The sequence below is a fragment of the Pelodiscus sinensis genome, chromosome 15 (genome assembly GCF_052426305.1).
Source record: "Pelodiscus sinensis isolate ZL-2025 chromosome 15, ASM5242630v1, whole genome shotgun sequence".
NCBI lineage: Eukaryota > Metazoa > Chordata > Testudines > Trionychidae > Pelodiscus > Pelodiscus sinensis.
The window spans coordinates 9,535,337-9,550,031 of record NC_143066.1 but is presented as its reverse complement, the minus strand read 5'-3'; the positions used below and the strand labels follow the sequence as shown (position 1 = coordinate 9,550,031).

General features: G+C 40.5%; 1 protein-coding gene across 24 annotated transcripts in view; it reads right to left on the bottom strand.

The window, feature by feature from the left end:
- RBFOX1 (RNA binding fox-1 homolog 1) overlaps positions 1–14,695 on the bottom strand; it is a 1,623,526-nt gene that overhangs the window by 1,323,804 nt on the left and 285,027 nt on the right. For all 24 annotated transcript variants that reach the window (XR_016350706.1, XR_016350707.1, XM_089782268.1 and 21 more), the window contains exon 2: positions 1,216–1,278. Coding sequence is in view for 22 of the 24 variants with exons in the window: in XM_089782268.1 (XP_089638394.1) it covers positions 1,216–1,278 (63 nt within the window). In the remaining 2 variants the exon portion in view is untranslated. The remainder of the gene's footprint in view (positions 1–1,215; positions 1,279–14,695) is intronic.

The window sequence follows — 14,695 nt, the reverse complement described above, 5'->3', positions numbered from 1 at the left end:
TGAAGAAGGGAGGACATGGGACTTCTAACAACTGGGACAATAGGGAGCCAACACCTCTCACCTTTCCAGTCCCCCTTAATCTTTACACAAGGGGAGGACAGCAGGATCCCAGCAATGGGCTGATTGGGACCAGGCTGGGCAGAGAGATATCTGACAGGATATATGGAAATGCCTGAGGACATGATGAACTGTACTCTGTGTGCATCCTAATAAAACCACCTTCATTGCCTCTTGACTTTTTATAGATATGGCTCCAATATGGAGCTGCTTCTGCCTCAGCTTTGTATCATTTAGCATTCATTAACCAGACAAAAGAACCAAGTTATAGTATATTTTTAAGTAGAAGAGAAGGTACTAAAACAACTGCAAAAAAAAAAGACATCACATTAAAAAAGAAATTGAAATATATGCTTTGACATATTTCCTAAAATTACTTTTTTTCTGTGGCTTTTATTAGTATTTATTATTTAATAGTGAAATATAATAAATTCCCTTCTGATAAAACAAATCATCAGCAGATGTGGTTCACAGAGCACAATTAGCTTCTATGTTCATACTAAAACAAGACATTTCAAGGGGAACAAAAGAATCCTAAATATGAAAATAACCAATGACTTAGAAGAGAGAACCATCATGCCTGTGCCTAATTATTACAGCTAATTTTCAAGATAGGGAAAGCTAAAATTAATTAACACTAAAACACTTTTATACATGCCCTAAAAGTCACTGATTTAATTCCCCACATTTGCATTATATGAACACTTGTACAAAAGTAAAAGGAATTGTTTCTAGATATCTTAAGGGGAAAAGTGGCTGAACTAACAAATGCATACACAAAGGCATTTCTTTATGCTTTTGAAGTATCATCCAAAGGTAGAAAAATAAGACACAGTGACAGAACCTTAATGTGTGAAATAAAAGTAGCACAAAGATTATATTTAGTTTTAACCTATGGCCAGCCATCAGAAAAAATAATTCATTAACCAAGTCAGTTGCATGTGATTCCACTGTTTGTCATGGATTGCACTTCACTCTATGCCTTATACTTATGTTTTGTGTGTCTCAAGATCCACCATTAGCTAGAACAAGAAGTGAAGACCAAAGCCTCTTCTGATTATTTTTGATTATAGAACTAAGCTCTCAGTCCAGCTCTAGGGCTTGACAAATATAAACTTACAGGGAAAAAAACAAAACAAAACGGACAGTGGTACTTACAGAAAGAAGGCTTCGCTCTTGAAAACTGAAGGCACCACTTGCATGGGGCTTCTGTGTGATTTCCTAAAAGAAACAAAACATATATTTTCTGGGGAGGAGAAATTAGTTTGAGATTTTTTGGTATGTGCATTTTTAATCTTCTTCCCATTCCCCCCACCCCACTGTTTGTAAAAACAGCTTAATAAACGTAATGGCTGCATAACCCCCAAAAAGTTTTATTTGATCTAAAAATATAAAGAGTGAATATTTAATTCTAGGAAAACAAAGCTAAGAGGGAGTGTAAATTAATGAACAAAGTACATTTTATAATTTATATTACATTTTTCTCTCTGTTATTGGAGCTGGATTACATCTTGCAAACAAAAACATTGTATAATCTTAAAAACATCTTTAAGAATCACAATAAATCAATAATGCATAATTTGAACTTCTGCACTTTTTCATGTAAGCAATAAGAAAAGGCAGTGTGTACTACTGTTTCCTTTAGTACACTGCAGAGCACCTGACAGAACTATGATTACAACCTAACAATGCTTGACAAGTGTTTTATTGTGATTATACAATGAAGTTGGATTATGAAGGAGCTGAGGAGAACTGGCAGACATGCTTTCCAACTCATTTCAAGACTTCATTCTAAGTTAGCTTTATGATCTTATCTACTAAAGTAACTGTGTGGTTACTGTAGATAATCACATTCCTATGACTCAAACATTGTGACAGTTCAATTTCCTGCTGTAATTTTATAACCGATACACTTTTTCTTCAGGCAAACATTTTAAAATGTTGATTAACTTTTTCTGTAATTTTTCAGTTGTAAAACTCAAGAATTTTTGTCAACAAAAAATGAACATAAATAAAGAGAAGGAAAAAGCTCTTGATCATAGCACATCTGGACTGTTTTGTTCTAATACATGGAAATATATTAAAATAGGGTGACAGTCTACTCCATGCTGCCTTTTTATTGATAGGAGGTTGGTGGCAGTCAATATTTTACTGAATCACTCATTGTATTCCAGCAATTATTACATGCTCAGCCATGCTTTTCATGACAAAAGCGTGTCCCTCTATGTATTTTTCATTTCCACGTGTAATCTGTAGTACATGCTTTCAGAAATCAATATTCTTACAAACACAAGCACTGCATGCATTTTGAACCTGGAGAGGAAAAGCTATATATCTATATATCACACAAATGCTTTGTACGTGAAATCAAATGTGGAGATTTTTCATGCCCCATACCAGTCAAAAAACCATACAGTTAATACAGTGCACAGCTTTCCATGAACATTATGCCTTGTTTCAGTTTTGAAGACCACTAGCATTCTATAATCCTACTTGATATTCTGGCTTTGGCTGCAGCCTGAGCTTTGGCAGTCCAGACTCTCTTCACCTTGTAGGATCCTAGAGCTCAGGCACAATCTCAAGCCCAAATGTCTGCAATTGAAAAGCCCCTTAGCCAGAGCCCTAAGAGCTCAATGGGATTGTGCTAGGGGTGGGAGCAGCACAACTCCCCTCTTCCCCGGGCTTACAACTGAGAAAGAGAAGCAGTTGTGGCAGATGCTTTACTGAGTGGCATGGGAGGGGCGCAGCGCAAGCAGGGAGTCTGCCTGACGGTCCCCACGGCATCTGTAGGCTGGGTCTGGCCCCAGGGCCATATTTTGCGTATGCATACATATAGAAACAAAACAGCAAATGATAGCTTATTTAAAATTAGATTAAAACACTCTATCCTGATGTGCTTTTCCTGTGCAGCAAGTCTACATTAAGTAACATTTTTGAGGTTACTGCCTTATGGTTTTAAAAGTACTTAGTGAATTTGGTTCTCTCCATTTTTGAGCGGTCGTCTTAAGTACCCCTAAATGCATCTGATCCTTATGCTCAGTACTTTTTGAAAATGAACCCTTTCCCAGCTCGTTGGCCCCAGCTCTGGCACATGGAGCAACCGCCCACCCCGCGGCCCGCCCTGGGAATAGCTGGGCAGCCACCACTAGCTACTCATTTAGCCATTTTTTGAATCCTGTTAAAGTCGTAGCCTTCACAACATCTGCTGTCAAGGAGCTCCACAGGTTGACTGTGCGCTAAGTAAAGAAAAAACTTCCTTTTGTTTGTTTGAACCCTGCTGCCTATTAATTTCATTTGGTGATCTCTAGTTTTTAATATTGTGGGAATAAGTACATAACTTTTCCTTATTCATTTTTTCCACAGCAGTCATGATTTCATAGACCTCTATCATATCCCCCCTTAGTTCCTCTTTTCTAAGATGAAAAGTCTAAGTCTTTTTAATCTCTTTTCATATGGGACTCGTTCCAAACCCTTAATCATTGTTGTTGCCCTTTTCTGAACCTTTTCCAATGACAATGTATCTTTTTTGAGATGAGTTGACCACATTTATATGCAGTATTCAAGATGTAGGCATACCATGGTTTTATATTGAGGCAATAAGATATTCTCTGTCTTATTCTATATCCCTTTTTTAAATGATTCCTAACATTCTATGTGCTTTTTTGACTGCTGCTGCACATTGAGTAGATGTTTTCAGAGAACTAGCCACAATGACTCCAAGATTTCTCTCTCGAGTAGTTGTAGATAAATTATAGTCCTCATCATATTGTATATAGTTGGGATTATTTTTTCCAACGTGCATTTCTTTACATTTCTCAACATTAAATTTCATTTGCCATTTTGTTGCCTAATCACTGAGTTTGGTGAGATCTTTTTGAAGCTCTTCACAGTCTGCTTTGGTCTTAACTATCTTGAGCAATTTGGTATCATCTGCAAATTTTGCTACCTCACTGTTTACCCCTTTCCACTGCTGCTTGGAGCTCCATTCTCTCCCCCGTGGCTTTGCTCCCACCTGAGGCCTCCTCTTTGTCCCCAGTGGCTTTGCTGCTGCCTGGGTCTCTGGTACCGCTTGATGGCTCCACAGTCCTCCCAGAAGCCCTGCTGCCACCAAGCGACTCCATGCTCCACCAAGCGGCTCTGCTGCCACTTGAGGGGCTCTGTGCTCCTCTTAGCAGGCTTCCCCTACCCCACCAGCACACAGCACCTGCTGCTGCTTGCCACCGGGACAGGGACTAGGGGCTCTACATTCCTCATGACAGCTCTGGTGCCCCTGGGGCTCTGTCTTTGGCCCCCTAGTTTGGCAACACTCCTGGCCATAGCCCAGTGGCTTTTCCCCATGAGGGCTCCGGGGGGGGGGGGGGGGGGGGCGGGTTTCAACCTGTACTTATGGGAAAGTATGAGAGTCATACGGGGCACACAGTGTTTCCATTGAGCTCTACACTATTTATGCTGATCTAAACTGAAGTTCACCCTGGCCATGGAGATGGTCACAATGCAGAGAGAGACACCCAAAAAGTCTGCAAAGATATCTCTCTATCCAGGGTGACAAGGAAATTGCATATTATTTTGAATGAACAAGTGTAGCTGATCCACATAATGTAATGTAGCTGCTGACCACCTAGTACAATTTTTCAAAGCTACTACACAAAAGTTATCCAGGTATTTTGGCACTGTTGCATGAATAACTGCATTGTGCATTGTGCAGTTATTCACTTTAAGATCTTAAATGGACAAAAACATAAATAAATTTGTAAACTGCGCTTTCTATACCATTCAGTTGTTCAGTACACAATGCAAAAAGAAAGAAGTCACCTCTACGTCACACATTTGATGTGTTTGCTAGTATGAATTACATCAAGGAGAACACTTTCATTATGAGAACAAATCTATTTCCTAGCAGATGCATCATGAGGTCAGCTCATGCAATCTGTCTGTAGTGACATGAGATAGCAAACCACTTCCCAAAGGTTATTAAGAATGTCCTTAAAGCTGAAAATATCCGTATTTGAGGAAACTCAAAATATATTGGCATTCATTCTTGTGTCTTAATTTTATCGAATCACACCTCATACACGGGCACAAAACAATAAATATTATGTCTTGTTTTGCAATTCCCACCATTCAGGAACACAATCACAAAAATTATGGGAAACTGACATGTACCTAACATTGCAGTAGTTGGGTGCTTTGTACATGGCTTAAATAGCATCAGCCCATGCTAACCAATTCCCTTTTATAAGTAATTAATAAACTGCAAGTTGCCCTAATAACCCCCAGCAGTAACACCTTAAAAGAAAACATGGTGGACATTCAGAGTAAATTACTAGATGGTAGAAGAAACCAGTCAGAGTGCATAGAAATGTTTGGCCAAATAGGCAAGTTTTAAAGCATTTTTGCAATGGGGCAGCTCCTGGGCATGGGTGAATTTCTGAGGCTGTCAAGAGGTGAAGGCAGATGACTGCAATTGCTTTGTCCTCAGCTCCCCTGGGGCAGCTGTCTCAGGCATTCCACATGAGCACAGACTGTGCTGCAGGAAGAATTCCTCTAAGTCATTTGTGGTTTGTACGTAGTCACCAGCACTTTGAAATGTCATGATCTTGCATTATTTTGGCAACTTAAATGGCTCCCTTAGGAACTATAAATAGGCCAGAGCAAAAACTGAAGTGAATGTAAACATGAATACTGGATGAACAAATACCAACCCTGGCTCACACATCTTCTGTTTTGCCTCTTCTAAACACAAGTATAAATTGCTAAGTCTGGTTTTAATTTTAGTTCACTTCTAAAATGCAATTAGACAATGTTATCTGTTGCTGTAAGTGAAAAGTCATTCCCTTTAGAGAGCAGCCAAACACAGCAAGCTGTGAGCTTTGCCATCATTAGACTACTAACAATATTGCTCCTATTTTGAGACTTTTTGTTTGGTCTCCGTTTAATTTCCTGTCAGCCTTACAAGCAATTTCTAATGTTTGGGCTGTAGGATATGCTCTGATTAAAAATAATCTTCCCAATTACTGCTTGGCATGAGTCTACTGCCACATGCACTATGCCACTGGCCTCTGAATTTCTGTCAGCAGTAATTGTGTCTGTAGCTCCTAACTGTAAATGAAAACCCAGGGGGCATATTTGGGTTCCAGTTTTCTGTGCCTCGCCATATCTTTTAATTTGCACTGTCTGTCAAAAGGAGATGTTCATATGTACTAAAAGGAAATCCTTAGAATATCAGGGCAAAGGAAAAAAGTGCAACAGAAACACATAAAAACGTGTTCTAACACACTGCAGATAACTGAAGCTTACAGAGTGTATTGGTGCATTTAATTATAGCTAGCAGACATCGAATGAAAACATCGAGTTAAACTTTCAAAATACCTTGAATTTATGGTATAATTTTAATGATGAAAAATGTATCAAACCAAAGGATCTTGGTATCTTATACATGTGATGCAATTGATACAAATACTTAATTTTCCATGTCACTTTCATGGGAATTGATCATTGAAAAGTGCATTTGACAACATGGGTGCATCTAGACTGGCAAGATGCTTTTGTGCAAAAACTTGCCAGCTGTCTACACTGGCTGCTTGAATTTGCGCAAGAGCACTGACATTGTAATGTACAAAATCAGTGCTTCTTGCACAAATACTTTCACGCTCCCGCTCGGGAAAAAGCCCTCTTGTGCAAGAATACTTGCTCAAGAGGGCCAGTGTAGACAAGGAAGAATTGTTTTGCACAAAAAAGCCCCAATGGCTAAAATGGCGATCGGGGGCTATCTTGTGCAAAATTGCATCTAGAGTGGCCATGGATGCTTTTGCACAAAAGCACTTTTTGCACAAAAGCATCCTTGCAAAAAGCACTTTTTGCACAAAAGCATCCTTGCCAATCTAGACGCTCTGGGATGGTAACACAAACTGCCACCAGCTCAATGTCATCCTGTGAGGGGGGCCGGTCACCTCCACCCCCCCCATCATTGCAGGGTCTAGCCAGGACACACCCAGCATCAGCCTCCATGAGGGTAGGGCTGTGGAGGAGGAGAAGGAACAAGTCAGACAAGAGACCATGCCTGCCAACTAGGCTCCATCCTGGAGCCAGAGCCCATCCCCTCTCCCCAGGATGTCTCCCAGGTGTTGGATGAACCTGGGGAAGACACTTCATCTGAGTTCTATAACTTTTCCTATATACATTCAGGGGCAGGCAATGAGCTGTGAGGCACTGCATGCTTCAGCTTGGGAGTCACGCCTGTGCATGTGGGTATATGTGGAGTGCCACTCTGGAGCACTCAGCTTCATGATGCTATCATACAGAAACCCCTCGGTCCTTCTCACATGGTTTCTGGAGAGGCCTGCCATATTCCAGACTCCATGGAGGGACACCTTCCCATGACAAGCCACCACTAAGGAGGCTGGGATTATGGAAACACATAGCAGTACTGCACATGGCACAGACTCATGCCTGCACTTAGTTTGCATCTCTTCCTGGTCATGCGCGGCAATGCAGAGGAGACCAACTAATGTCAGGGGGAGGAAGAGGAGGAGACGCTAGTAGCACTCTCACCGGGAAGTGGCAACTGCTGTTCACCCACACCTCCCCCGATACTTTTCATGCATCTCCACCAGGCAGGGATGGAAGTTCTTTTTCTGCAGGATGCTGCCAGTGCTGGCCCAGGCATTTGTTGGGGTACACAAGAAGGCTGAGCCACCCTGCTTCCTGCCCCACTCGCAGGCTCCTGGGCTGGCTGGCACCTTTCCATGCCTGCTTCTTCCTGGACCATGAGTGTAGCAATGCTCCCCTGAGATGTCTGTTCACCTGCAGGAAAGTGCCAGCAGGCTAGGCAACAAATGGCTTGTTCAAAGCACATCACCACTGTCTGAACTGAGACCTTTGGTGATTGCTCAGAGATTAGGGCTCATAAAAGCATTGTGTTTGGTTTGTTTCAAGGTTTGAGGGACGTTAGTGTTTCCTGCGTGACTGCCCCTGTGACTTTTCTTCACAGATGGGCAAACTATGGGTTTGGTGCGTCCACCACGTCACACACCATCCTCCCAACTCCACAGGATCCTGCCAGAGGGAGAGAACCCATGAGGACCACCTGTGGGAGCAACTCCAGTCCCTCATCTGGTGGCTTGATGAGGAGCGACAGGAGTGGGCCGCCAACCAGGAGGAATGCCCGGCTGACCGGGAGCCACGAAAGGCCACCTAGGACCAGCTGTCACTGGTGATGAAGCCATCACTTTGGTAATTAAATGCATTGCTTCATTCATGGAGCAGGCCACCAGACACCTCCTCACTCCCTCCCTCATCACACCCCTGTGGCTTCCCCTCCAAGCCCAATCAGGGACTACTGAGGCCCTCAAACATTGGGTGGTGGGACCTTGAGGGCACCTGAACCCTCCAGAGCTGAACAGGTGTCACTCCCAGCTCATTCCTGAATCCCAGCCTCCTCCTGCTCCCTCCCCCATTCCAGGTTCTTTCCCTAGTCCCTCCCCTGTTTTATAGCCCACAAATAAAGAAACTTGTTTGTCTGAAGGGATGAGGGGAAAGTGGGAAAAGAGGGCAGAGAGAGGAAGGGGTGAGGGAATAAAGGCACAAAGAGGGAACTTGTGGAGAGTCTCACAGGTGGCCTTGGCTGAAATTCTCCCCCCAAGGCCTCCTGGATGAGCACTGCCCCTTGATGTGCTCTCCGTAGGGTACTGGTGTCCACTGTTCCTTTAAGTGGCTGAATGCACACTCCACCACCATGCAGCAGCCTGGCATTGAAGCTCTCCTTGGTGGAGTCCAGGATGCAAGGGGCAGGCTGCATCACCCAGGATGCATATGGGCATGTCCACATCCCCAATCCTGATGATGCGGTTGGGGACAAAACTGCCAGCGTGCATCTCCTGGAACAGGCATGAGTGCTGGAATATGCTCTGTTATTGCAGGAGTTATTATTTCAATGTTACTTATTTCAAAATTATTTCCTACTGTAGACATGGCCAGAGAAATTCAGAGAGAAAACCTTCATTTGTGCATGTGTGCCTCAACTTAGTGCAGCTTTTAGATATCATGGTCACAGGCAACTGATACAAACCTGAAGGTCTCTGCTCTGCAACTTCCTATCTATTTAATTGGGATAACAACCTACACTTTTGTAGTGTCTTCAGATCTCTACAAGAAGTATGGAAAATATTATGTTGTATACTGTCTAAACTTTCAACAAAAGCATCCTATTGCTTCCCACTAAGGGTATGTCTAGACTACATGGCTCTGCCGACAGAGGCATGTAAACTAGACTACCCGACATAGTCAAAGAAGCTGGGATTTAAATATCCCCGGCCTCATTAAAATAAACATAGTGCTGTGCCGGCTCAGCTGATCGTTGGCATAGCGCGAGTCAAGACGTGGATCGGTCGACAGGGGAAGCCTTTGTCAACTGCTCCCTTATGCCTCATGAAATGAGGTTTACAGGAGTAGTCAACAAAGGCTTCCCCTGTCGACTGATCCACGTCTTGACTCGGACGCTGTGCCGACGATCAGCTGAGACTACATAGCGCGGCAGCCATGTTTATTTTAATGAAGCCGGGGATATTTAAATCCTGGCTTCTTTAACTATGTCGGGTAGCCTAGTTTACATGCCTCTGTCAGCAGAGGCATGTAGTCTAGACATACCCTAAGAGTCCAGCAGTATCCTTCAGCCAGAATTAGATTTTCTGAAATCCTCCAAATACATGCCTTGATCTGCATGTGTACTAACAAAATCACTTCCTCTTCCACATCCTGCATGAGCCAAGAAAATCACCTGGACCACCATGCCCAAATAATCTCATTCCTTATGTCTGCATGGTAAGGTCCCAATTCTACAATGCTAGACATATTTAATCATGTGAACCCTTTTAGTCTCCTGAAAATCTCCACTGAACTCAAATGGATCTACTCACATGACTACATTAGTGCAATGATTACAACTAAATTTTTTTATCACTCCCATGGTAGCATATGACATAACTATACATGCACAATTAAACTGGAAAATGTTAAAAACAATCATAGTTTTAGATAGCATGTGGTATAGATGCACTGTACAGTTTTATTCATTTATCAGACTTTTACTTCAAATCAAATTTTCTGTGAAATGCAACTTTCCATTTCTTTTATCAAGATTAATGTCTGAACAATACATAAAGACATAAAATGGACCATAGGTGGGTGAAATAATAAAAAAACTTTGATATAATTCCTTTGTATAGTATACTACACTATTGACTGATTGCTGCCTCTCACTCTTTAAAATGTAAAATGTTAATAATCAAAATACCTTATTACTTGAATGGAAGAGAAAGTTAAGAATAAAAATGGTATTCAACTGTTAGAGATGCAGAGCACTGTAGTATATAATGTTGACATATTTTCTTAAGAAAGATAATCTCCTTATCAGTATTCATTTCCACATAAAAAAGGTTTAGTAGCAGAGTGGGAATTCATACTGGCCTCATCTTTTAAACAATGTAATATCAGGGAAATCCAAAAACTACCAACAAAGGATTGTTACAGTTATCTTCACGTGCAAGAATGTTTAGCATTAGATCACAATGGGATATCATTCTCATTGTGTGTATACTAATACACACAAAGCAAAGCTTCTATACAAAGATTAAGTTCTCTTGTGCACCAGAAGTGAAGTTCTGTACAAATTTTGTACACATTTCTGACTATGTTTTGCAGAAGAGAAGTATTTAACTATTTTTTAAAATTAAAAAACTTTTTAAAAATTTCCTATGAGCCTCACCCTAATGCATACCTTCTATATTGCTGAAACTCAGTCTTGCCTTAGGAGCTCAAACATCAGGACTACAGTTTTTTTTTTAAAAAAAATCTCAAGTTATAAATCAAGTTATCCATCACTAACAGCAAAAATGCATATTTAACACAGTAATAATGTGCTTGCACCCATTTACAAACATACAACAATAAATAAAGCCTCCAATACCTTCAAGCTTTCAGTAGATGTCTGGACTTGCCCAAGTTACCAAAGATCTATTATAAAATACGAGTAATCTTGTAGTAATAGCAGATACTGCAGCGTGCCAAAATCTTTTGGAAAATTCTTCCTTTTATAATGGTGTCCACTGTTGTTCAGATGGCTTAGCATCACTTTATGTCACTGCGTGGTCGGGATTCCTCTTAGGCTTACACCAGTCTGTTATTCACACAGTGTCAAAATTAGCATCTTCAAGCCTGAAATTTGAATTCTCAAATATTGCTCAAAGCACAGGCACTTATGGAGATCAGAATCTCAATCATATTATCACTTATGTCAGACAAGGATTGCTCAAGGCTCAAAATATTGGGAGGGAGGAGGGTATGGGAGAGGCACCAAGCTTCACAGACATCCAACCATTCTTTTGGATATTTTTTTCTGATAAACTTAGCATGAAGGAGAGGAGACCGGAGAGAAACACTTTTTTTTGTTAAAATGGTGATGGAAGTTACATCTGAATGGGTGTTCAATGGTTAGACTACATACATGAACTTCTTTCTAAGATTGCCATACACAAGCATATACTGTTGGCCAAACATTGGCATTCAGAAAATAGGTATATGGTTTAAGTAACTAGTGTAACTTCACGTACACTGCAGAGCATAAATTGGATGTAAATTAAGTAGAAAAACAGCCAACTACACTTTTGCCATTTCCACTCATGTATAAAACAAGAATGTTCATTAGGCTGTAGTCACTATTTGACAAAAGAAAACATTTTTGAGCATTTTGGACTCATAAAAGTGCCATGTTTGGTTTGTTTCAAGGTTTGAGGGATGTTGTCAATTAATACAAAGCAGTTTGCTCATTTTTTCCAATATATTTTGAAAAGCAGCTCAGTAATGGATATCTGTCTGTCATATATTGACTATTTTGTGCTATAGGAGCTTCAACAGCTGTTGAAAGGTACTTTGAAGAAGTGCTTTTTAGTTCTTTGATTTTCATAAAGCTTGCTAATGACTCATGAGATTAGCAAATTGGGAAAATCAACCCACTAGCAGAAAAAAACCCTCTTCACCATGGGGGAGTTATACAAGTCATTGCAACAGTCCCAAAAAGCTCCCCCTACATTATAAGCTCTGTATAAGCAACATCAAACTGTTTTAGAAAGCACAGTGTTTAAAAATTGTTATTCATGCTTTTTTTAAAAAAAAATCCCTCTGACTGTAAAACCAGGTGTTGTAGGTCCTGATACAGCAAAGCTCTTAAAATATGTGCCTCTGTCCCATTGGCATCAGTAGGATTACTCATCTTCTCAAAATTAACCACAGGATTAAGTCTTATGCTGCACTGAAGTTGTAGAAACTGTAACCACAAATTTACAGGGCTCAGGAGGAGAAGAAAATTATAAGTGTTAAATTTTAGAAAGCTCTAAGAATTGTGGCTTTTCTATCAGTAATAATACTGTGATTTTAACAATGAATATCTCAATTTTGACCAAAGCTAAATGCAGGAACAATACTACACCATTGAGGTTTATGAAACTTTCTTTTCTAGTCCTGCTGGCTCAGGAGATATCACAGGTCTTATCAATCACTGGTCCTCAATTGAACATCACCTTTGTCTAAATAACAAGTGGACATGGGCTGCTCCCTACCCAGCCAGAGCACATTCTGGTGTTTTCTAAACAGGCACCACCTGATAGCAGTTGATGGGGGGTGAGGCAAGAATCATTTCAGAACCAAAACATTTTTATGGTTTGTGATTCTAAACAAGACATAGTTTTAACAGAATTGTATATGATCTCATTTAGAGAACTGATCAAATATATAATGAATCACCAGAGACTTGCTTTTGGTTAACTGTAAAAGTAGTAAGGATTAGATCTGTTTTTGTCTGGATTTTACTAATGGGTTTACACACGTGCATGCAAGCAGCCACATTTTCCAATCCTAAAAAAATTAAAAGGCTGGGACATGGTGTTACCTGTTTATGGAAAGATCAAGATGTCTAACTGGATTAACAATTAGTCTGATTCAAGGTGGCAATTCCCAAGTCCCTTTTTTAACGTCTTTTGGAAATGTAATAGTATGATGAGAGATTCTCACAAGAAAGTTAAAAAACTGTGACTTTTACATTTTAAAAAAAAGCAAAATCTATACCATAAAACCACAACATAGATAAAACAATTTACCCAAACGTCTTCTTTAATGGTTTGTAATTCAGAAAAATGTGTTCATAAAAGCTTGATTTAACTTATCCTAGCTCAGGTGCAAGAGGAAAAGTTTTTAAAATTCTAAATCCATTCAGGAGATTTCATAAGGCATGTCTGTGTTGTTTATGTATCAAAGCATTTCCTGGGTGTCACTTAGCCTCACCTGCAGTAATTCAGATACCTTTGAATAATTCAAAATGTTATGCTGTTAACTTATTTCAGCAATTCTCTTGAAGAGAGGCAGTAAATGAACATTTATTATAAACCACTAGATGAACTCGTATAATTAATATTTTGATGCACTTCACCTGCCCTACTGTTTGCTCTTACAATATTAGCATGGTATCAAATAAATAACACTATTCAGACAACTTGTTATCCCACTTTTCGACAATATGCTTCAATTTATATAATTACTTTGCTTGATTTATTGTTGCATTTCTACTCAAGTTACATATTGTGTTAATGTGCTATCAATGTAATTAGGTCTTTCTTGGTAGAAATCGCTGTTTTTAATCAAGCTAGCAGTTTTATTACAGAGAGAATGTATTACTTGTACTTCCATAGAATCAAAATACTCTTTAACTGCAAGATGGGAAAGCACTTCCCACTAGCATGTTTTGCCAGGAATATGGAAGTCAAACAGAGGGAGATGACCTGCTATTTAAGGCTATAAGGAACTCAGCTAACAAGAGCCAGATAGCAGTGAGGGGATATCAAATCATACTAAGCTAATAAAATAAACAAGGTTCCAATCCTCAGGCCCACCGACAGGGGAGGCAAAGGGGACAACTGCCCCGGGGGCCCAGGGATCCTAAAGAGTCTGGTGCTCCCGGCCACTGCTGCCGGTACTGCACGGGTCATGGCGCTCAGAACCCTGGTCCCTTTAAACCACTGCAAAAGTGCCACATAGCTCTAAGGGCTGGGGGGAGTGGCATCATGCACTCCAGGTGGTGCTGAGGGCAGACTGCCTCTGGCCCCTTTCATTCTGCCCGAGGCTCTGCCTCTTCCAGGAGCTTGGAGTCAGAACCCTGCCCACCTTGCCTAGGAGACCAGCATGACTGTTGGCTCCCCTGCCAATCCTTCAACTGCCTGAAGACCTCTGCTCCTGCTGGGGCCCTATTAACCATGATTAAATTAATTTTGAATTTTTTTAAAGGTATGTTAGCATTCAAGGGGGTTATGTTCAAAATTTATTTCAGCATGTAAAAAAAATCAGGTTTTTTTGGTTGGAGACAACTGAAACTCAAACATTTGAAAGAGATGATACACTCATTTTTTTTAACTGAATCCATGTGTGTGAAAACTTAAATTTTACACTTGAATGTGACTTTCACACAAAAACAGAAATTTCTTTGAAAATTTCAATTTCTGTCATTTGAAGTGGGTTCATACAAAACCAATGTGTGAACATTTAACGTGTTTGCACACTACTCACTGTCACTACACACAAGATTAAGTTTAATTGC